At 41.0% G+C, this 22,994-nt stretch overlaps 2 protein-coding genes across 12 annotated transcripts in view; one reads left to right on the top strand and one right to left on the bottom strand.

Annotated features, from left to right (window-relative positions):
* HERC1 (HECT and RLD domain containing E3 ubiquitin protein ligase family member 1) overlaps positions 1-11,775 on the top strand; it is a 96,528-nt gene extending 84,753 nt beyond the window's left edge. For 10 of the 11 annotated variants that reach the window (XM_030497026.1, XM_030497032.1, XM_030497031.1 and 7 more), the window contains 15 exons: positions 57-195; positions 885-1,066; positions 1,821-1,976; positions 2,478-2,600; positions 3,189-3,291; positions 3,997-4,166; positions 5,543-5,681; positions 5,965-6,134; positions 6,433-6,602; positions 6,726-6,891; positions 7,750-7,826; positions 8,257-8,509; positions 8,738-8,890; positions 9,871-10,176; positions 11,109-11,775. In XM_030497026.1, the coding sequence (XP_030352886.1) occupies positions 57-195; positions 885-1,066; positions 1,821-1,976; positions 2,478-2,600; positions 3,189-3,291; positions 3,997-4,166; positions 5,543-5,681; positions 5,965-6,134; positions 6,433-6,602; positions 6,726-6,891; positions 7,750-7,826; positions 8,257-8,509; positions 8,738-8,890; positions 9,871-10,176; positions 11,109-11,294 (2,493 nt within the window). In that variant the 3' untranslated portion in view covers positions 11,295-11,775. The remainder of the gene's footprint in view (positions 1-56; positions 196-884; positions 1,067-1,820; positions 1,977-2,477; positions 2,601-3,188; positions 3,292-3,996; positions 4,167-5,542; positions 5,682-5,964; positions 6,135-6,432; positions 6,603-6,725; positions 6,892-7,749; positions 7,827-8,256; positions 8,510-8,737; positions 8,891-9,870; positions 10,177-11,108) is intronic. The other variant, XR_003993084.1, reaches the window with a different exon arrangement.
* A 4,550-nt stretch (positions 11,776-16,325) lies between these two features.
* On the bottom strand, positions 16,326-21,386 carry FBXL22 (F-box and leucine rich repeat protein 22). Its single transcript, XM_030497036.1, has 2 exons — positions 21,040-21,386; positions 16,326-19,220 (listed from the first exon to the last, which is right to left on the bottom strand). The coding sequence occupies exons 1-2, from the start codon at positions 21,372-21,374 to the stop codon at positions 18,875-18,877; spliced, it is 681 nt and encodes a 226-aa protein (XP_030352896.1). The 5' UTR covers positions 21,375-21,386; the 3' UTR covers positions 16,326-18,874.
* Positions 21,387-22,994: the final 1,608 nt, after the last annotated feature.

Genomic DNA, 22,994 nt, shown 5'->3' with positions numbered 1-22,994 from the left:
TTGCAATGTTGCTGCATCTAAAAATCATTAAAACTTTTTGTATCTTTTTAAATTAGGTTGTTTGTGGTCAGAATTGTACTTTTGTCATTCAAGCTAATGGCACGGTGTTGGCTTGTGGAGAAGGGAGCTATGGGCGGCTGGGACAAGGGAATTCTGATGATCTTCATGTGTTGACAGTCATTTCAGCACTGCAAGGTAAAATTCTTGGCTTTGAAATGAGTCAATTGATAAAACACAACTAAGCGTTTGGGTAATTAATGTAATTATTTGCACTGATGCTATTTTTGCAGATTTACAGATAAAATATTGTAGTCTTCAAAAAAAAAAGAAAGAAATAACCCAAATATAAATTTTTCTTAAGATTTAAGTAGTAATATGGTGAGACACTGGCACAGGGTGCCCAGAGAAGCTGTGGCTGCTCCATCCCTGGCAGTGTTCAAGGCCAGGTTGGACACAGGGGGTTGGAGCAACCTGCTCTAGTGGAAGGTGTCCCTGCCCATGACAGGGTTTGGAACTGGATGAGCTTTAAGGTCCCTTGCAGCCCAAACCAGTCTGGGATTCTGTGATTCTATGTTAAAATTAATTACTTCTAAGAAGGCTTCAGGGTAAAGTGTTTGTTCAAGATATGAGCATTTCATTTTAAAACTAATGGCAGACCAGAAGCACAGTTTGTACATGAGAGAATTATGGGCTTGTTGAAAATAAAACCAAACAATTTGTTTAGGATAGCATTGCTATAACAATTGCTATAACAAGAAAGCTGTGGTTGTGGTTGGTTCCTTTCCCCAGGCTTAATTGGGTACCACTAGGAGCACTTGGATAAATGCATATTAAGAGTTGTTACCATTTATTCTAATCTTTGTTTTCTCATTTTGCTTTAACAGGCTTTGTTGTAACACAGCTGGTGACCTCCTGTGGATCTGATGGACATTCCATGGCTTTAACAGAAAGTGGAGAGGTCTTTAGTTGGGGAGATGGAGATTATGGCAAACTGGGACATGGGAACAGCGACAGACAGCGCAGGCCTAGACAAATTGAGGCTTTGCAAGGAGAAGAAGTGGTGCAGGTACCAAATTATTCTTTGTCTCCTACAAGCTGCAGGCATTGTAACCTAGTGCTAAGAATGTTCCAGAACCATTGTAAGCCTTGATAGTTTGAATTCAGGTTCTGAATAAAAATGGTCAGCTTTTCACTTCTCTGAGCATGATGAATCCAGCTGACAATTTCCAGTTGAAGGATGTTAACATCACAGGGCTCAGAGCTCATTGTTGATGTGTAATGTTAAGTGACAATTGTTATTGGAGAAGACTGAAAATTAGAAAAAGCAGGGGAAAGAGGGATGACCAAAATTGTCAAAATACAGACATGATGTAGAAGTTACCCTTGGTCCTTGTTAGGTGACTTTGACCTACAAAACTAGGCATGGAGACCTCCTCCTAAGTACTAACGGTGGGTTATAAGAGTGCACCAAAACATATTTGACTTTGACTGGAGGTTCCTTTATAGAAATAGAAAATATTCACAGCACAAGAGCAATCTGCAGGCAGAAAACAGTAGTTGGTAAAAATAACTAATAAAACACCTGACAGCCTTTCTTCATGCAGATAGCCACCTGCCCTCCTCCTCAGTGTTACCATTGACAAGAATAAGAGATAGGTTGTTGGAGAAATCATTGATGCTAAAATATCTGTATTTTAGCTCTTTGTGAAGTGAATATTGTGTAGGGGAGGAAAAAGCATTACATATTTGCATATAATAGCTAATAGAATTTCCCCCCAAAATTTAAAACGTGTCTAAAATTATGTTTATTTTGCTTCCAGATGTCATGTGGCTTCAAACACTCAGCTGTGGTGACAGCGGATGGCAAACTTTTTACATTTGGAAATGGTGATTATGGTCGATTAGGACTTGGAAATACTTCCAACAAGAAACTTCCAGAAAGAGTGACGGCGCTGGAAGGTTACCAGATTGGACAGGCATGGTTATCTAAAGCTAGCAGTGTATCTTTGTTTACAGCTGATGTTTATGTTTTCAACGTATCTAAGTGTTCTGGTTTTTGTTTCTTTTTAACCATGGCTTTCATTTTGATTATGATGGCAGAATTTAACTAGGCATCATTTTTTAAATGATAACTTTCCTGACTCTTTTGATTCTTTTTTTGCAAAACTGCCCATGTTTTTTATCATTTTAAAATTTCAAGGTTTAGGCATTTCTAAGCATGAATTCATGAGCTATTTTCTATCTCAAACAATGAACATGTGTAGCATTTGGTTCTAGGAGCTGAGAGGAGGCAAATACCTTAAAAATACTACTGTGGTCCTAAATGTCTTCAAAATGCTGTAATAAGCAGTGGAAGTTTTAATGGTTTTAAAGGGATACTTATTTTTTAAATCATTATTTTTCTTTTCTTAAATGTAGTTGGGGTGTTAGAAGGAAGTTAGCAAAAGCTGTGGTAATAGTGTATTTCTCTCAACCAGGTGGCCTGTGGACTCAATCATACTGTAGCTGTGTCAACAGATGGCTCAATGGTTTGGGCTTTTGGAGATGGAGATTATGGTAAACTTGGTTTGGGGAATTCCACTGCCAAGTCCTCACCGCAGGTTAGAATTCCTAGAGAAATTACTCTCTGTATAAATTTTCAGTTTAGTTAAATGCATTGCACAGTGCTCAGAGTGTAATTTTCAGAAGTTAAACTATGAATTCCATATACTGTACTGCTCTAACACACCCTGGCATAAATAATTCTGATGATGCGTTATGCCGAGCCTGATGCTTGAAAGGATTTCATGTAAATAGTAGTGCCCTTATCTCAGTGGCAATAGAAATAGTGAAAATTTTACGATTAGCCTAAAGAAGAGAGCTTTCTTATTTTGGAGCTTGGAGGGAAGGTTGTTTACACACTCATCTACTTCCTCCCATGCCACTCCCTGCTCATTCTCAGTAAGAAGAAGGTGTATTGAATCGTTGTACATAGAATAAGGGGCTAGTTCCATAAAAGAGGAAACTTTGTCTCAGTTTCCTGTATTGATTTACAAGCATTAATTGGAGTAATCCTACAACGTATGCATTGCTGAGTGCGAATTATAAAATTTCTTTTTGGAAGCAGGAGTTGCAAATGAAATTCATGGTTGCTTTTGGGTTTTAACCTCTTAATCCCATAGCCCTTTTTCCTTTCTCTTACCCCATAGAAAGTGGATATTCTTTGTGGAATTGGAATTAAAAAAGTTGCCTGTGGAACCCAGTTCTCTGTTGCACTGACAAAAGATGGGCATGTATATACTTTTGGACAAGGTAAGACAATCTAGTATTTGGACCTTTCCATCTGTAGTTTGTGTGTATTGCAGGTGAAAAGGAAGAATATTAAGACATATTTTTAAGACTAACCTAATGCTACTTGTTCGATTTGTGCTGACCTAGCCTGAATTTTGGAACTTCAACATTGCAATTTTAACACGTGCTTAAAATCCAGATTTGTAGCTCTAGTTTGATCTTAGGACAGCCTTTCAATTTACTAATTTACTTTTTAAAGAGTGTTTTCCGAAAACTTAATTGAATTTCACATGTCCAAAAAACATTGGGTTACTAAAAGTTTGTGTAATAAAACATATGCCTACACAAGCTGTTTAAAAACCTTGGCGGAAGAATTTCCAACTGCATTAAATTAAACATGTTCAAACTTCACAAGTCAGTTAATACATAAGTATTATAAAACATATATGGTGTTATGTGAGCAATATTTAGATATCTAGGTTCTAATAGAATATTTAGGTTTTAATGGAATTTAATCTTGTTTCAGACTTAAAGTGAAAATAATAACTTTAGCAATATTAGCATTGTAGGAAATGTGCTAGATTTCTCCCTAACCAATTGCTCTTGTGTCCCAGCTCCAAGGGTATTTAGAATTGTTTTTTGTCACTGACTGACTTCTGCCTGCAAGTGAATTTCACTTTTTAATGTTCTTTACATTTATAGACATAAATGTGTTTGCAATTTCAGATCGCCTGATAGGTTTGCCAGAAGGTCGCGCTCGAAATCACAACAGACCCCAACAAGTTCCCGTGCTGTCAGGAATCTTCATTGAAGACATAGCTGTAGGAGCAGAGCATACACTGGCCCTGTCATCTACAGGAGATGTGTATGCTTGGGGTAGCAACTCTGAAGGGCAGGTATGTACTATTTTCTGTTTATTTCTCACCTTTATAAGGCTAGAATTGTACTTTACAGATGTGCTCAGAATGTCTTTATTTTGGTGGGAAAGAACACTTTTATTTTTGTTCTGCTCCTTCCCTCCCCCAACCATAAGAACATTTTGGGCATTTCCATTATTGAGGTTTTTATTTCCTATGCTCTTACATGGCAGCAGCGTGGGAAAGCACTGAAAACGTTCTACCCAAGTTATTCTCATTAAAGCTTTCTTTAAAAAAAGACGAATTTTTACCTAATTCTTAAACTGTCATCAGTTTTTTCAGCATAATAAAATGCATGGTTGGTGTCAGTTAGGTTTGTGAACTATTTGATTGCTTTCCATAAAGAAAATATAAATTAACTTTATTTAGAGACTCATTTTTTCAAGTCAGAAAAGATGTTGTCACTAATAAATTCGCTCTTTCCTTCGGGACCCTAATTTTATCCCTGCGCTTAAAAGTCCTCACCCATGTATAGCTCATTTTTGAAAGCACTTCAGCTTTTGGACAGTTCTGCCTGCTACAAGTATAGGGAAGAGCCTCTTGATATGTTAGCTGTTGGTGTGTCAGGAAGATTGGGCAAAGTTCGTCTTCAGGTATTAAAGAATTGAGATTTTGAGAAGGGTTGTTGAGCAAGTTGTTTAGAATACTTTCTGAGAGGAGCCTCTGTGGTCTTTGCTTGGTTTTTGGTTTGGTTTGATTTGATTTTATTTTGATAAGGTGCTTACTTTGTGTTTCTGGAAGAGAAAAAATTGTTAGAGTAAAAAATTTAGAGGAACTTTATTCTGAAAGCCTGGTTTGTATGATTTTACTTGCTGTGCAAATGATTTATTTTATATGAAGTAGTAAAAAAAAAAAACACCAAGCCACCAACCAAAAAAACCCCCAAACTTTTATAGTATGAAATTTTCACTTTTAGATTTTATGTACCTGTCAGTAAGAAGTCAGAACAGCTTAACTGAACTTCCCCTTTACACAAATGGTGTTTTCATGAACTACTGTAGGAGTTCACAGAAGAGACACGTGAGTTATGTTTTCTATGCATGAGGAAGACTGTGCAACATAGGTGACCTACAGCACAGATTAGTTCCTCAGTCTGCAATTTCTGCATGTTTTAAGGTCTCTTAGGCACCTAGGTCTGCCACTCCCATCGAGTACGATGCAATATTCTATTGAAAATATAGGGTAAATGGTAGCATAATGAAATCTATATGCAGTAAATATTTTTTATCCCAGTATATGCTGTAGATAAATATCATTTTTTACCGTTTGCTCTGAATTTTTGCTCAGAGTTTTAGAAATATCATTGCAGTTGTTGATTCTTCTTTGTCCTTCTTACATCTGTTATAAATTGTCAGCTTGGACTGGGCCATACCAACCACGTCAGAGAACCAACCCTCATAACAGTCCTGCAAGGGAAGAACGTTCGACAGATTTCGGCAGGACGTTGCCACAGTGCTGCCTGGACAGCTCCTCCGGTTCCACCAAGAGCTCCAGGTAAAGGATCAACCCTGTTTGTAGGGCATTTGAGTCAGTTTTAGTGTTTTCTGGGGAACGGGTGCAACAAGAACTTTGGAACACTGGGACAAAATTTGGTTTATTTTATATCCATGCAGGCTCTCAAATTATCTTAGTGTCTTAATTTTGCTGCTGTCGTGGTTTACTCCAGTAGGCAGCTAAGCACCACATAAGCTACTGCAAAGAAAATCAACTCCATCCCAGCCCAAAGCAGTACAGGTACCCTTTATGAAATAATGCTTTTCTTCTTTTTCTGTGGTAGGTGTTTCAGTGCCTTTACAACTTGGTTTACCTGATGCCATTCCACCACAGTATGGGGCACTGAAAGAAGTGAGCATTCATACAGTAAGAGCAAGGCTCAGACTGCTGTACCATTTTTCTGACCTCATGTACTCTTCGTGGAGATTACTTAACCTCAGTCCCAATAACCAGGTAAATTCCATGTTGCTAGAGAGTTTCTGACCAGATCAAGATGGATCTTAGTAGTAGGTTTTATGACTTTTCTATAATGAATCAGAAAAGATATAAATCTAGATTAAAGCAAACCTTGTCAAAGCATTGTTGCATTTTCCAAAAGCTTACTGGCCTCAAAGCAAAACCCAAAAAGTGCTGACCTGTCAGTTTCCTGAAACACTGAAGTGCTAGTTATTACTTTGAAGAGGTTTATGCTGTAAAGAATGGAATTAATATCCTCTATTAATATGCTTATTCTCACACTGCTTTATTGCAGAACAGTACATCTCATTACAATGCTGGAACATGGGGAATAGTTCAAGGACAGCTAAGGCCCTTGCTGGCACCACGCGTTTACACGCTCCCCATGGTGCGCTCCATAGGAAAAACTATGGTTCAGGGCAAAAACTATGGGCCACAGATTACTGTGAAAAGGATATCAACCAGGTCAGTATTGTTTCACGAGCATTGTATTAGACCTCAGATGAATATTTATACTCATACATTTTCCATAATTTTTGTCTTTTTTATGTCTTGTTTGTTTGTCTCTTCGTTTGGTTTTGTTGAAAGAGGTCGGAAATGCAAGCCCATTTTTGTACAGATAGCAAGGCAAGTGGTAAAGCTGAATGCATCAGACCTTCGCCTACCTTCCCGTGCCTGGAAAGTGAAACTGGTTGGAGAAGGAGCTGATGATGCAGGCGGAGTGTTTGATGACACTATTACGGAAATGTGTCAGGTACGAAAAGTCTGTTAGTTCAAAATGGCTGGGTAGAGGTTTTGTTCTCTCTGGTGTCTTCTAGTATTTCTCAAATTGCCTTTTTGCAGCATAGCAGATACTTGTCCTCCATCTTGAGCAACAAAGCTAGAGCTGCCTACTTAGGGATGTCCTCTGGGATAAAGAAATCTAGATTATGGCAAGGAGATGCCATCAGGCCACATTACATTAGGCCCCTTGGAGTTCTGAGATGGTCCTTGCATGTTATGGGAGCATTTTGCAGCCCTCCATTCTGTCCAGCAAGTACCTTTTGTAAGAGAAGTTGCACTGTGTTCTGTGATTACAGAACGTTCCATGCATACAATACAGAAGCATCTCAGGCTTCCTCACATACCCAAAGATACGTGTCACCTCTCAGATTTAGTGCTGGAAAGGAGATCAGTAGCAAAAAGTGAACATTTTTGCCTGTCTGTAACCAAGATGTTATTGCTATTGTCAATAGAGCTGCCTTTTCAGATTCCCCTGGGAACTGAAGGCTTCTTCATTTTTGTTTCTTGAACAGGTGGCATTGGTAGGGTGTATATCTTACAGCTTCTGATTAGTTCTGAAACAGGTACCGGGAACATATTGCAGATTGGTCTTAGTGAAATAACATTTATAGTCTGACCTAAGGGCAGTTCTTGAAATGAACATGTTTTTCTTACTAAAAATCATCCCTACCATGTTTATTTTCTCTTCAGCATTTCATCTTAATTTGTAAGACATAATTATCACTATAATGGAATAGTGTGTCTTGTAATGCTGTACAGTCATGATATTTCTGTAATAGGTTTTTTTATCCCTGTGTCTAAGAAGGCTTGTTTGTTGTTGATTTTTAAGGAGCTGGAAACTGGAATAGTAGACCTGCTTATTCCTTCCCCAAATGCTACAGCTGAAGTAGGCTACAATAGAGATAGGTAAGCTGTCAAGGATTTGCTTTTATTGCAGATATTAGTGGGTGAAAATGAAAATCTTCCATTAACGGTTTTATACCAAGTGATGAGACTTCGTAATTGTCTCTAGTATATTTTTTCCTTTGAGTTGTGATGTTACTTGGTTGCAGAAGAAAGGGCATGGTTTTAACATGAGCTTGCTGGATTGCTGATGGCAGAATTCAGAACAACAATCAAGAATGCCAGCCTGTGGGGCCAGGATTAGTTCTGCCTATCTCAGCCTCCATTATTTTAGTATCAACAGATAACAGTAATCTTCTGATTTGGACACTCCTTGCTGATAATTGTGTTGACAGTTACTACACTCTGCTTAGAAATGTTTTGTCTTTTAATTTCTAATGAAGTAGCTTGGAAGTGATACTAGAGCATTTTCACTGGTTCTTTGTTCTTTCAGGTTTCTCTTTAACCCTTCAGCATGTTTAGATGAACATCTGATGCAGTTTAAGTTCTTGGGCATTCTCATGGGTGTAGCTATTCGTACAAAAAAGCCATTAGATCTTCATTTGGCTCCAATGGTCTGGAAGCAACTTTGTTGTATCCCACTCATCTTGGAGGATTTGGAGGAGGTAGATCTGCTCTATGTGCAGACCCTCAACAGCATTCTTCACATTGAAGACAGTGGGATTACTGAAGAAAATTTCCATGAGGTAAGATATGAAAATTGGAGCTTTTAGGTTTATTCTGAAAGCAGTTACTTTATCAGATTGACCTGAATTTAGGTGTTTATATAATCCAGTGTCCCTGCATGTGGGATTACAAGGACTTCCTATGCATTTGGAATAGTTTGTGATCTTAGTTCAGGTGACTGATAGTAAAATAGTAACTTTAGATCACTAGTGGTGACTTATGCTGAACATACTTTTCCTGTTTTGCAGATGATTCCTTTAGATTCTTTTGTTGGCCAAAGTGCTGATGGAAAAATGGTTCCCATAATCCCCGGAGGGAACAGTATCCCACTTACCTTTTCAAACAGGAAAGAATATGTGGAGAGGGCAATTGAGTACAGACTCCATGAAATGGACCGTCAGGTAAGAATCTCTTGGCGATCTTATCCCATTGTTAATGCAAATAGAGTTTTTGGTTTGTTTATGCAAGCTTCAATTCCAGTTTATTGGGGCATAAGAAAATCTTGACTTTCCACATCTCACCTTGGGTCCATGTGGCTTACTCCCCCCCCAGCTACTTTGGAGTTCTGTTTTAAATTAGTCCTATTTTTCTTAGTAATTGCTTGGTTGACAAAAAAGCATTAGAAATCAGGACATGTCTTCCATTAGAGTAGCCCCACTGCCAACTGTCAGCCCTGCTTGAGAAATGAACCTGCAGTTGTGCGTGCCGTGCGCTCTCCCTAGACATGGTAGCAACACAGACGAGCTAAAGTACCTATTTTAACTTCAAACTCTTTCTCATCTGCTTTAGTACAGAAGCTATAACTATTTCATCCCATCTTTTGAGAAGTGTTAATTGCCTATCTGCATACGTGTATTTTGTCAGTTGTATAGTGAAGCTTGTGAAAGCAGTCTACTAATTACATGCTAGGAAAATTCTTGTCCTTTTTTCTCAAGACACAGATGCATGCATGATGTTATCTGCATTAGAAAAGTAACTTTCTCATCAGAGGTACCACATCCTAAGTCTTCTAGAACAAGTATGGACTTCTTACAAAAATTACTTTGGTCAAGCTCAGATGTATGATATTTACACAGTTTTTTGGTTTAGCCATCATCATTTGTGCCGCTAACTTGCACTTTTTTAAGTTCTTCTGGTTTGCGTCAAAACACATTCTTTAATATGCAATTGCAATCAAAAATGCCTGTAATATTCTGTAGGATTTTGAGAGAGGATACAGGCCTTACGGGGGATGCATGCATGAAAGGTTGTATTTGGCAGATGCTCTGTAATTCTCTATCCTATTCCTCAGCTGATATGTTGCTTTCATATTTGGATGGCACAGTAAGTGGCAGAGGTAAGACAGTGACGCTGCAAATGTCTCCTCTTTTTTGGGCAACAGGTGGCTGCTGTAAGAGAAGGAATGTCTTGGATTGTTCCAGTTCCTTTGTTGTCTCTTCTGACCGCCAAGCAGTTGGAGCAAATGGTCTGTGGAATGCCAGAAATATCAGTTGAAGTTCTGAAGAAAGTTGTGCGCTACCGAGAAGTCGATGAGCAGCATCAGCTAGTTCAGTGGTTCTGGCACACTCTCGAAGAGTTTTCAAATGAGGAGAGAGTCCTTTTCATGAGGTTTGTGTCAGGAAGATCTCGATTGCCAGCCAACACAGCTGATATATCTCAGCGATTCCAAATAATGAAGGTTGATAGGGTAAGATGCTGTTTTCAGATGCTGTTTTTGTTGACTTTGTTTGTCTGTCTGTCTGTCTGTTTTATATTCCTGTCTAGTATAATCTGTCCTTTGGCAATAGGAGACAGGTTTCCATAATTGTAAATTTACAGGGAAAGTATGGGATTGGATATGCTCTGAGCTGTTAAAACCAAACATTTTAATTGTGTGGAAGGACACATACTGCATGAATTGCATCGTAATTCATTTGGTGCATTTACTTTAGTTGTATGATGGGAGGTCAAAAGAACTTCTTGCCAAGAAACAAACCGTCTCCTATTGTAACTTGTTCACAGTGATTTTCTGTTCCAATACCTTTTTTCATTTGATAACTTTCAGTCTTTTTTACAAAGTTTTAAATATGTGTAAGTGGCAACAGATGAGCACCAGTGAATGGCTTAAAACCACTGTGATGAGTTTACAGCGTGTTATTCTACGTACAGGATGCATTCATTTGGCATTACGTATGGGTTTTGTGCAGTGGAAGCATGTTCTCTGTGAACTACATGAATCAAAAACTTGGCAAAATCTAAGATATCGGGGGTTTGACTGTCACTGTTGGTTAGGTATCTCTCTAATTGCCTCATGTTAAGGCCCGCTGTGGTGTGTACTTTGAATGTTGCTTGGTATCTTCCAATAAGCTGCTAACTAATAGTGTGATCAGCTTTTCCAATAGTTGAATTTCATTGCTGGGTTGAAGTATTCACAGCAGTCATTTTGCACCTCCTTAAGGATGAAACAAGTGATGTAAACAAGGGAGTTGCCAGTCTGTTGCTTAAAAGGAATTTCAGGATAGAATGTGAAAATGCTGACTGGCAGGCACAGAAGGGAGGGAGCAATGGAATATGGATAATGTTGCGGGTTTTGCTTCATTCACAACTTAACAGTGTCCCACCTTTTATCCGTTTCCACAGCCTTACGACAGCTTGCCTACCTCACAGACTTGTTTCTTTCAACTGAGGCTCCCACCTTACTCCAGTCAACTAATCATGGCAGAGCGTTTGCGCTATGCAATCAATAATTGCAGGTCTATAGATATGGACAATTATATGCTCTCACGGAATGTGGACAATGCAGAGGGCTCAGACACAGATTATTGACATTCTGTGAACAAAATCATCTTCCTTTTACTACAAATAGTGCCCTAAGTCCAATTCATTGTTGACATAATTTTACAGTAACCATAGATGTTTTAGGAGCATAAAACCAGATGTTAATAGACAGTGGCCACATTTTAGTTACTCTAAATGTAACAAAAATTTAGATGTTTTTATTTTTTTGTGATTGTAAAAAAGGAAAAAAGGAAAAAGAAAAAAAGGATGATGGGTAAGTTTTTTTTCTCCTTTTTTGGTCACTTTTGATAAGTTTGCATGGAGACATTTTGGTGCATTTTTGTTGGGAATAGTACATTTGTAAGCCCTCCCAGTGAACATGAAGAGTTGTACATTGTGTATAATTGTTCATTAGCAAGGACAGTTTTACATGAATATTCACATATTTATTTTGTTTTAATTTGAATTGCCTGTGCAGGGTTCCTTACGCAGAGAAAAATAAAGCAAATTGAAGAATCGGTTGCTTGGATGCATTTGTGAACTGTGGTTGGTTTACTCAGTATTCATACTTCTATACTTTGTCTCAGGAAAATCTTGTATTCCAGTGTTTAAACAGGGTGTGACATTTGAAGCATCTTAAATGTTTACCTTCAACGAATCTGATGTGCTCTGCATTCTGTGTCGGTTTGAGGTACTGGCTTTTTCAGGCGTACCATTTATTCCTCGTACTTCAGTACAAGTTAACATTGTACTTGGTTCCTTCTTGATGTTCAGTTAAACACTTTTCTCCTCCAGAGTAGTAGCTGTTGCCAGTAACAACATACTGCCACCTTGCTCAGAAACCTTGAAATCTTTTGTCAAACAAACCAAAACCAGACATCCTTTTTAATGTACAGATTGATGTCATTGATGCCTGATCTGGGTGCAAAACAATCAAAATGGAAGTGGCAGGGTAGCAGTCAAGGCTATAGATTCTGTACACGTTCCTAATTATGCCTTTCTTTCAGTAAATGTCACGTGTTTGGTCTTGTTTGGTTGCTGCTGTGATTGTACTGTGATCAGCAGTGTGGCTTACACTGCGATGTTCTTATTTCGTTGGGCCAGTGATGTACTGTAGAAAGACATTGTTGTTCTGTGTCTTAGGGAAGTGCTGAAGAACAGATCTCTATCTGACTTCAGCATCTCTATCAGAACTATCAAGCTACAGATGCTGCTTGGTGTTCAGGAGCAGGATTTACCTGGGCTGAGGAAAAGGGTCCAGTCTGTTCCCAGGTGAGTCAGTGCTGCTCTGCCCCAATTCCCCCTCTCATCCTCACTGAGCCCCCTTGGTAAGGGTGCTGTGGGGCCTGAGGGCTAGAGAGAACATTCAGTAACTTAGTCTCTCCTGGGATCAGACTTGTCCATCTGAGTCTGGAAAAGAGGGTAGAAATTCTGCTGGTTTCCCTCCTGTGGTTTTGGACGTTAGCAGGGATGGATAGGAAGATTTCCCAGTTGTCCAAGGCTGACCTGGTGTATTGCTGCCAGCTGACAGTGGTCAGAGGACTGACTTTATGAGCTATAAAAATGTGCAGGTCTGGGTTTTATCTGGTGAACTTCTTTCAGTTAGGGCTAGTTGTTGGCTTATGAAGCATCTTGGGGGGGGGTTGGAAAAAGGAGGGACTGGCTCAGGGCTCTGACATCATGCAGACTTAGTTTCCTGCCTTGTTATGTACTACGGTTCCAAATTGGACTGAGACTTTGTGTCCCGTCACTGTGTCGTGGGGGAGTATATCCCCTTCTTGGTCTAAATGTGTAAGTGTAATAAGTGAAGAACAGATTACAAATAAAAGGGGAAACTGCTCCATAGAGTCCTGCACAGACTTCATTTGTGCCTCTAATTTGTCAGCCTGTTCCAATCAGGCACAGAAAATAATAGAGCTGTGTCTAAGAAGACAGCTTTGTGTGGGCTGTGCAGTTGGCTGCTTGGATAATGAGGACATTTTTGGAGGAAGTTTCCAGTAAAGTGAAAGAGGATGTTACATTGGTAAATGTTGGTTAAAGGGTTGTGCTGGGTTGCTTTAAATAAGACTTTTTTTAATTGATTGTGCTTGTCCTTTGAATATTCTATTTTAGCATCATTAAAACTATCGAGTGCTGAATTGTTTTTATATTATCCTACTGTTTTTCCCCCCAATAATTATATTGTGCATACATTCCTTTCAGTGTGCTGATTGACATTTTTTTTGTTGCTCGGACATCTGAGAGAGGCTGGAATCATGTTCAGGTTTCCTGCATAATGCTGCTTAGACATAATTGCATACAAAGGTAAAGAATGTGCAGCACTGATTATGTCCTGCTACTGAAGACCATCTGAGAAAGTTCTGCCTTACATCAGTTTGAGGGTATTTTATGTAGGCAGCCCTCTCCCTATATAGAAAGGGGAATAAAGATTACCAGTGTATTTCTGCATTCTGTAGTATAAGTAGATCATATATGCAGGTATTTAAAGAAAATAAATGTGCAGCTCAGTCTTTCAGCATTGGGTGGGACATCTGTGTATGACTGGAGCAGGGAGTGTCAGCACTACCAGATGCATGGCATTTGTAAGGTGTGTGTGACAATGTGGTTATGTAGACCCACTGCACATAATGAGAGATGGAGGCACAGTAAGCTTAAAGTGTTAAATTCTAAACATAACTAGAGAAAAACAGCTAGAAAGGCTTTAGCCGCAGAAGTAACATATAAAGCTGTTGCTTCTCGAAGCCCATAATTTCTGTTGCTTATTCCTGGATTCAGGAATTAGGTAATTTCTTCTCTACCACCTCTGGTATTTGCAATCACTTTTTACTGCTTTTTTCTTTCCCACCTAGGAAGTACCTCTCTAGCCTTTTGGGCTATCAGACAGCTGGATAGCCCTTTGAAACAGGTAGGCACACTACTACAGAGAAGAATGAACAGCCAGTCCCTGAGACTAGAGGTAGGCAAGTTACCTGAGCTCGAAGCCTCACTCTTGCTGGAGGTGGTGGTGGTAGTGTTGGTTCAGCTGGTGGAGGTGGAATGTGTGTCTGTTGTGCTTAGAGGGGACTGGGAAGAGCAGAATGCGTTCTTGAACAGGAGTATGTATTCTCCACAGAAGAGTTGAACAGGCAATCGGGTCAGGTCTGAAAGTTTGATTTAGATCTGTCCTGTAGCCCTTTTGACTGCGTGATGAAGCGCAATGGCAAAAAAAATGCCGCTGTTGGTAAGTAAGTAATTTGACTGTGCTGCAGGCCTTTGTTTAATTTCTTTTTACCTTATTGCCAAGCTGAGATGTGTTATTACAGTGGAAATCCAAAGGGTCTTCTGACTATTGCTTTTACCCTATCACATAGGAAAAGGCACAAGCTTTGGAGGCACAAGACTTAAAGAAGTCTTGTTTGCCACTTGCATCTGATAACCTGCTGCAGCTTCCAAGTAGGCATCTTGATTTACATCACCTTTCTTTTAGTACTTTCATAAAATGATAAATAACAAGTGTCCTCTCTCCACACCTGGGAAGTTAGAGCTGGTGTCTGTGAAGGGCAAGAAGGGTTTCAGTAATCTTAAGGGAACTTTGACAGAACTCAAATGTCTTGGAACGGAAGAAAACTAGCAACATGCCTCCATCCTTATGTAATACCCCAAGTAAAATGTACTCATTATATACTCAGTTTTCAAATTGGATTGCTAAGCAATAAAATTATTATGGTGCTGAAAAAATGTATCAACACAAGTGGGTTCAAATTTTACCTTGTTATGAACCAGTATCCCAATTCAAGGAGAAGAAAGGGCAAAGTAATAAGACTTTGAGCATTTGAACACAAATAGGCAAAGAAAGCAAGTAGGAGAGTGTTCTAAGGCCCTTCGTAGCTCTGCCACGTAAAAACCCCACACTATCACTGCCCCCACCTCCCCAGACCGTCCTGATAGGAAACTGGCGAAGAGGCAGAAGTAAGATTAGGGAGATGTGCACCCGCTTTCACATCTTGTAGCTACTTGAAAATCTGTTGGGTGTCAGGTCTACAGAGATGCATCTTTTCATTAGAGTGCTTAGTGAGCTGGCATCAGGAGAAGGTCTTTGGTTACTAATGTGACTGTACAAAATTCCTGCCTTGTTTTGGCTTGTCAGCAGTATGTGAAACTGGTGGGTTTTCACCAGTTGTGTATTCAAGGTAAGGATTGTGTCACCATCCCAATTTCCACATCACGGTAAGTGTGTTCAGCCCAGCAATCTCTTTTCCAAGTTGTAATTGCTGGTTTAGGAGTGCTGTTTGTCCTTCCTGTCTGGGCTTCCAGTTTTGTTCTGTTAAGTGCTTAATTAAATTTTAGGAATGAGTTAATGGAATAGCAGAATATTCCAGTGACATGCTGCTGTGATGAAATGATTGGTTTTATTTGTCTTCTGGGTGAGTTTCTTACGGTTACTCGCACCCATCGAGTATTTCTCTAGAATTTCAGCTGTGTTTGAGTCTCTGTAATGCTGTGATTTATTTCTTAGCTCAGCCAAATTAGAGTGTACCAAAGGATATCTGTGGATCAGTTAACCAGCATGGCAAGGAGGAGTAAGTACATTCACTTCTGTTGAGAGCTGTAAAGTTCTCTTTCCATTTTTGATGCACCACATAAAGAATGTTTTCAGGAGTTCCTGGCTAGCTCATCAGTTCTTGCAGAGGGAAGAACAAGAGCCCAGGATGCAGTTTATTAAAATATTTCGGCTGAGATTGTGTGAAGTTTACCTTTCTAGAGAGACTGATTGGAAATACAATTTTACAGTACTACTCTTGCAGTAAAAAAAATGGCTTCAAGTAGAATTTTGATAGCATGTTTCCTTTCCTTCTGTTCAAACATGAATGAAAGACAGTGAGTCAGTTGAAATGAATCTTTCTTTCAAGACTACCTGAGGCATCAGAGCCAAGTTCTCCATTGTGACACCTCCAGCTACAACATAGCTTTAATGAAAGGAGCGACAGTATGGTAAAAAGAACACATGAGAAGTTGGGAAATCAAGCCATGTATTCCTGAGTAGTTGAGGCCCAACTTCACAACTCGTTTCTACAGTTTAGATGCCAATGAGAGGGGAGAAAAGTATGCTCTACTTCAACAGTAATTTGTCATACATTCTTTTTTGTTTAGCAAAGAGGTGCTACAGTCACACTGTTCTCTAAATGTGAAGAAAAACATGTATCAGGTCAGATATTTGTAGCAAACTTTAATAAGTTGTTAAGTAGCAATTTAAGAAGTCACAAATTCCATTTCTTAGAGGAAAAGCTAGCTCTTGTGGTCTTCCAGTTACATAAAAGATAAAAATGCAGACACCTAGTAAGTCTGCAAAGCTATATGTGTAGATACAATTGTTAAAATGCAACAGAGCCATCAGGTTATTTGAATTCTTGATAGCCTTGATATACTTGAATTCCAGCTATAAAAGTTCCAGTTTACATGTCTGTAACTAGCAGATTCCATCTGTGTTCTGACCAGTGCAGGAAGATTGTCAGTAACTGCAGAGCCCCTCATGTCAAGGAGAAAGAGGCTTGCTGTGGTATGTGCACAGAGAGTGCTGTAGTGACCAGGTGCTGGGTGATTGTTGTGTACTGGAACAGGAAGGCTGACTCTATGGGACAGAACAGTATTTCCAAAAGTTACTATTTCTAAATTTGCTTTAATTTTAAGGAGACACACACTCAGGTATTTCTACTCTGTGTAAGGTTTGAATTTAAAATGAAATCTCAACTGCTGTAGACTTTGTTGTGATTTCAGCTGGAACTGTTAGTTTCCTTAGAGTGTGTCAGCCTGGTCTGTGTGCAGCGTTCTGTTTGATGTCTAAGCTGAACTGAGACCTGGTCCTCCAGGGCACTAAGCTCTCCATAGCCTGAGTTATCCATCTGTCATTCTTTGTAACCGTAAAGCTCTTTGGTGGCTTGTGTTGAATGGGAGAGAAATTTAAGGTAAATACAAGTTGAGCTGCAGAGTCAGCAAGAATGGGCAGGATTCTAGATTATGGTGTGCCCTCCAGGAGTCAGAATTCTGAATTCATGTCAGAATTGGTAAACAAAATGGAAAATAATGGAAAGCAGAATTTGAGGATGTGCCCCCACAATAAAGCGCAGGGGAGGAGACGGGCTGCTTTGGAAAAAAGCATGCAGGAGTTCAGGCAAGAACCTGAGTAATACACACTAGCATATCACACTGATTGTTCTGTATGATACTGAGCCAGACTCAACAGCTAGAACTGCTGACAGGTACCTGCAGCACAGCTGACACAGTAACATTTGTTTTTGTTCAAGCAAAGCTGTACGTGCCTCAAGTCTTGGAACAGGGTGTTCCCAATCCCACCACTCGCTACCAGGACCAAATCCCAGTGTGTGGTTTCAAAACAGGCTTTATATAGCAGAATAAACCAGTCAACCTTTGGTGTCAGATTTTGTAGGCAATGCCATAGGAACCCTTCATAAAAAAATGTTTCACCCATCAGAGCAGCATGCAGGAAAGGGACAGCCCTGTGGTTTGGGATAAGATGGCTGTTGGTTTTGTACTTTGCAGTGAGAAACGGGTGTTTATAGAGCTCTGTACTGCAGGGTGTTCCTCATTTAGCATTTAAAGCTACAGGCTGTAAGTTGCTGTCTTGTCCTGGAGGTAAGTTCTGTGAACTAGCATTTTGTTTGTAGCATGCTTCCTTTAATGTTAACTTCCAAAAAATAACCTGGCATATCTGGTCAAAGTACATAACGCAAAGACTCAGCCTGTGTTTTGTGTGCATTGCAATGCAGCCTTCATTTAATAAATAAGCCTGGCACATCAGCTACAGACATTGATCGCTGAGGAGGTGATGGTTGTCAGCTGGTCTGCTTTTGCTAGAAAGATCTTGGCTGGCATGGTTCTCACCCTGCGCGGGTGGGATGTCTGTATCTTTCAACAGAAATTGGTTAATCACTCCTTCCCTGAAATCTCTGTAAGTCATACAGTTACCCATACTCTATCTACTGCAGCTTTATGCCCTTTCCCATTACCTAAGGAGCTTAGAAAGCAAGGGGGTTCCTTCTTACCCTCGGGACTTAGCAGGAGTGTCCTCCTTACTCTCTGTGTCTCCAGGCTCTCTCTCACTCATTCTAACTCGAGTCAAACTCAACTTGCCTTTTTATGTTTCTTCCATGCAGTGATTAATAAGGTGACCTTTGCCATTAAACTTAACTGAACCTTGTCAAACCACTGTTAAACTTTGTTATGTTCCATTGGGTTTATTGAGCTCTGTCCCATTATTGTTTTATCTTATAAAACATACCGCTGCTGCTCTCCTCCGAGTGAGGTGCATTCCACTCATCTGTGGCAAGAGGGTATCAAAATTGCAGGTTTTGGCCTTAATCAGGTCTGGCATTTTGAGACAGTAATGCAGGGGTTCCAGTTCCAAAGAATATGAGAAAGCAAACAGGTTTTTTCCTTAAGACTGTCCCGGTGGCCATGCATGCCTTTTTCCAGGGCAGCCTTTACAGAGCAGATGCAGCCTTTGTTTGGACTCAGGCCAGAGTGCAAGAAGGCAGCCACAGGTCAGTGAAGCACTGCTACCCCAGAGGAGGGTAGCAGTGAAGTCAAATACCCACACTGACTGATGACACATGTTCCACAATTTGTTGCACTTAAAGCTGAACCAATTTTCTTGATGCTTTTTCAAGCATCAACTTTTTTCCTGGCTTATTGTCTGGAATCATATTAGCACTCCTCTCCGCTCTCAGCGTTACTGAAGGGCACTTTTCCCTGACTCTCTCTAGACCAGTTTGTGTTATGTTCCGGCAAAAATCCACGTGGAGCGTTTGCAGTGAGCTCCCATAGAGGGTTACTGCTTCCAGGGTCTGGTCAGTGATCCGCACACAGTTTTCCAGTTTGAGTGTCCTGAGGTTTGTGCAGTTCTTGAGAAGCAGCAGGATGCAGTCGTCTGTAACATGGCCACAGCCCGAGAGGGTCAGAGATAGCAGGTTTGGACATCTGAAAACAGGAGTGTTACAGGTGAGACAAGGGGAAAAACAAATACTAGAGCTTGGAGAAGCTGGGATTGTCAAGAGTAGGGATGAAAGTTAGGAAAATACCTCCTCTTCCATCAGGAGGGCTTAAGAATGCAAGAGTAGGTGGGGGCACATGTAGATGTTCTACTGTCACTGCAGCAGGTTGTCTTGTCCTTAAAAGCTGGTTCGCAGCATGCTCCTCTTTCTCTACACCCTGCCCATCCCCCTGCTGCTGCTTCACTTCTCCTTTTGGGCAGAGGTAGTAAACTGAGATCATGTCAGCAGCATGAGCTTTATTTTTATTCTTTTCCACTTCAGAACGGTTTGAAAACACAGATGTTTTAAAGCAGGCAAGGTCAGGAAAGGCTCCGACCTGCCACCTCTCATGGCTTCATCACCAGGATAGAAGTACTCTGAACTCCAGGAGAAAAGCAGGATATGTGTTTAATTTGCACTTCTCTTTGCACAGCATGCTCAGAGTTTTGTTTGGATGGAAATGCTTTCAGTGGCTTGCTGCTGAAAGGTACTTGTCTTAGGAAGGCTAAAATGGAGGGGGGGGTGTCAGTATAAACTGTCCTTTGTGAGAGTTCAGTCTAACTTGTGTAAAGGAATCCACACAGGACTGAAGGGCATCTGGACTGTGCTGGATTTTAAGGTTGCTTACTGCCCTACAGGCTTTGCTTTGAGTTTTGTCCAACAGCTGGTTTGGGGTTACGGGTTCTGCAGAGGAGAAGGGCACTTAAACTGTTTCTGCAGAGCTGTGGTCCTGTGTCCTCTTTCTGAATCCTAATTTGTGATGGCAAAAAAAATGGAAATAACAGTTAGGTGTGGCTTTGTGGTAGACATTCTAGTGCCAAAATGAGAGGCTAGTTTCTCCTACAGCCTTCTCTGTAGGCACAAATGTGCTTCCTAATGATACTTTGCTAATTAATCCAAAGTGTTCATCAGTTGTTGTAGAATAGTTACTTGTGAAATTGTGTATTTGCAGCTTAAGGCTCCGGTCGAACCTCCCTTTGGGTGCTTGGTGGGAGACAGTGCCCTCACCAGTCCCCCGGGACAGTGTCCTGCGACTTGGTGGGGTTTTTCCATTGTAACTTCCAAACAGGAGTCTTTGTCCTCGGTGCTGTGGCACAGGGGTTAGCACAGGGTGCAGGGCAGGCTCTGGCTGCCCCTTCCAGCCCCAAGACATGACCGCAGCCAGCCGGAATTGGCTCTACCCCCTTTGCTCCTCCTGAGGGAACTGAACTTTGTTTTTCTTAGAGTTGTTTGTAGCAGTGAAGCTGTTGTAAGCAGCATTGTGCCCCCAGAGCTGCTTCCATAGTGGTATTTCTTTACTGTAGTTTATACAAAGCTAGGAGGGAGTTAAATTTCAGTGTAAAAGCAATACTTACTTATTTCTAAGAATGAACCGAATGTGGTGGTTTGTTTGACAAACTTGGGTTTGTTATGACAGCTTTTTGAAATCACATCTTTCCTCTACCCCCCATGCCCCCCCCACCAATTCTTTGCACTGCCAGAATGGCACCTTTCAGTTAAGCATTGGGTTAGTAGCATTGCACTTTGCTGTATTAATGTATTATTCATTCTTCCCCCCAAAAAAGGCAAAAATAAGCTTCAGGAAAATCAGCATGAAGTACCCACTATTGTCACTGTAAAACCAATGAGCACTGTAGTAAAACTGCAAAGTCAAAGCGCTCCCATACTTAACACTCCATTTCAGGTAGGATGTATAGAGTAAATTGTTCTCTCATTTCAAGTTAACCTTTACAGTAGATGTAGAGTTTCACACCCAAAGAACGTACCTGTTGCAAACTTCTAGTAAAAAGTCAGTGACAGTGTTCTCATGCCTGTTACAGAAGTCTTTCTGGAAATTGTTTTTCATCCAGTCCTCAATGTTACACACCTTGACTCTCTCTGAATACCAGCAGATGGATAAGTATTTTAAAGCAGGTCCCAAGAGGAAATTATCCTTCTTTAGTTCCACTGGAGAATGAAAGTTCAACAGAGACCACAGTACCGGATCCTGGAACACTTCTAGCAACTTGTGACATGTTTTTGCTAAACTTTTCCTACTGTTTTTGTCCAGAAAAGAAAATAGATGTAAAAGGCATTCCCGATTGAGCTGGGTGATATGCATAGCCTGTCAGAGCCCCTGTGGTAGACAGAACCGTCCTGTGGAACTACCAGCAGGCAGTGCTGGAGGGGCTCACAGGCACCAGAAGCCTGTTGCACATATATGGTTGTGGAATGGTGTTTATTTTTGGCAAACAACTGTTGCAGAAGCTCAGAATAGGGAAAGGGAGAGACATGAATGCATGAAACGCTTGTTGGGTTGTGCGAGGGACCGGCAGGGGCGTGTGGAGCAGCACGGGATGGGAATGCTTCCTTAAAAGGGATTTTGGTTTTCCCTTCCAGGCCCCCCCAGCGTCCAGCAAAGCTCCAGCGCTGGGCAGTGACTGATGGGGGGGGAGTGATTGGGCTTTTGGAGCGGAAATGTGGGGTTGCAGCGTACGACTGGTTTAACCTTTATTTGTTCAGTGATCTCTCTAAGGTGGCACTGCTGGTTCCTGCTCAGGTACGGTACCACCGGGTAACAACCCTTCACCAACAGACACCCCACACACACACACACACACATAGAGACACACCAACAGACACACTGATACAGGCACCCACTGATAAGCACATACCAACACATGCATGAACATAGACACGCACACACAGATGGACAGACACATGAACACGGAGCCACACACACAGACATGCACTCACAGGCAGATGTAGAGATACATGTGTGTACACAGAGATGTGCACACACAGACATGCACAGACACACACATAGACATGTACAGACACATGCAGTGATAGATGCACACAGATGCATGTACTGACATGCTCACACAGACATACAGAGACACATGCGTGCACACATGCACATACAGACACGAATGCACAGAAACACATGCACATGGCAGCTCATGCACAGATACATGTGCACACTGGCATACACACACAAATGCACAGACGCATGTGCACAGACATACAGCAACACACATGCATAAGACAAACAGACGCACAGGCACACACCTAGATACATAGGCAGATATGCACACAGATACATGCAGACCTATGTGCGGACGCACAGACATGCACGTAGACATGCAGTCACGTGCACTAACACACATGGGAGCACGCACAGACACGTGCAGATGCGCGCACACATTCACACGCAGAAAAGCACATACAGATACATGCAGGCGCAGACACGCAACCACAGCCATGCAGAGATACACACACATGCACAGAGACTTGTGTACAGACACCTAGAGAGGCAAAGACATGCACAAGCAGAGACCTCAAGACACATGGACGGACAGACTTACGGACAGATAGACACACAAATGGACACGAAGACAGACAAAAAGGCAGACAAAGGGAAGGACGGACACAAAGGTGGACAAATGAACACCAAGATGGACAGACAGATGGTAGGACAGATGGGTGCAAAGACAGACAAAAGTACAAACAGACAGACATGAAGACAGACACAAAGACAGACAAAGGTAAGACAAACGGACACAAAGACGGACAAACAGAAGGACAGACAGACACAAAGAGGGACAGATGAATGTAGACAGCCAAACGGAAGGACAGACGGAAGCAAAGACAGACAAAAGGACAGATGGACAGACGGACACATGGAAGGACAGACAGAAGGACAGATGGACAAACAGCCACAAAGATGGACAGATGGATG

The sequence above is a fragment of the Strigops habroptila genome, chromosome 9 (assembly GCF_004027225.2).
Source record: "Strigops habroptila isolate Jane chromosome 9, bStrHab1.2.pri, whole genome shotgun sequence".
In the NCBI taxonomy this organism is placed as follows: domain Eukaryota; kingdom Metazoa; phylum Chordata; class Aves; order Psittaciformes; family Psittacidae; genus Strigops; species Strigops habroptila.
Note: the sequence above shows the minus strand (reverse complement) of the source record. Positions and strands in the feature narration are given on the sequence as shown.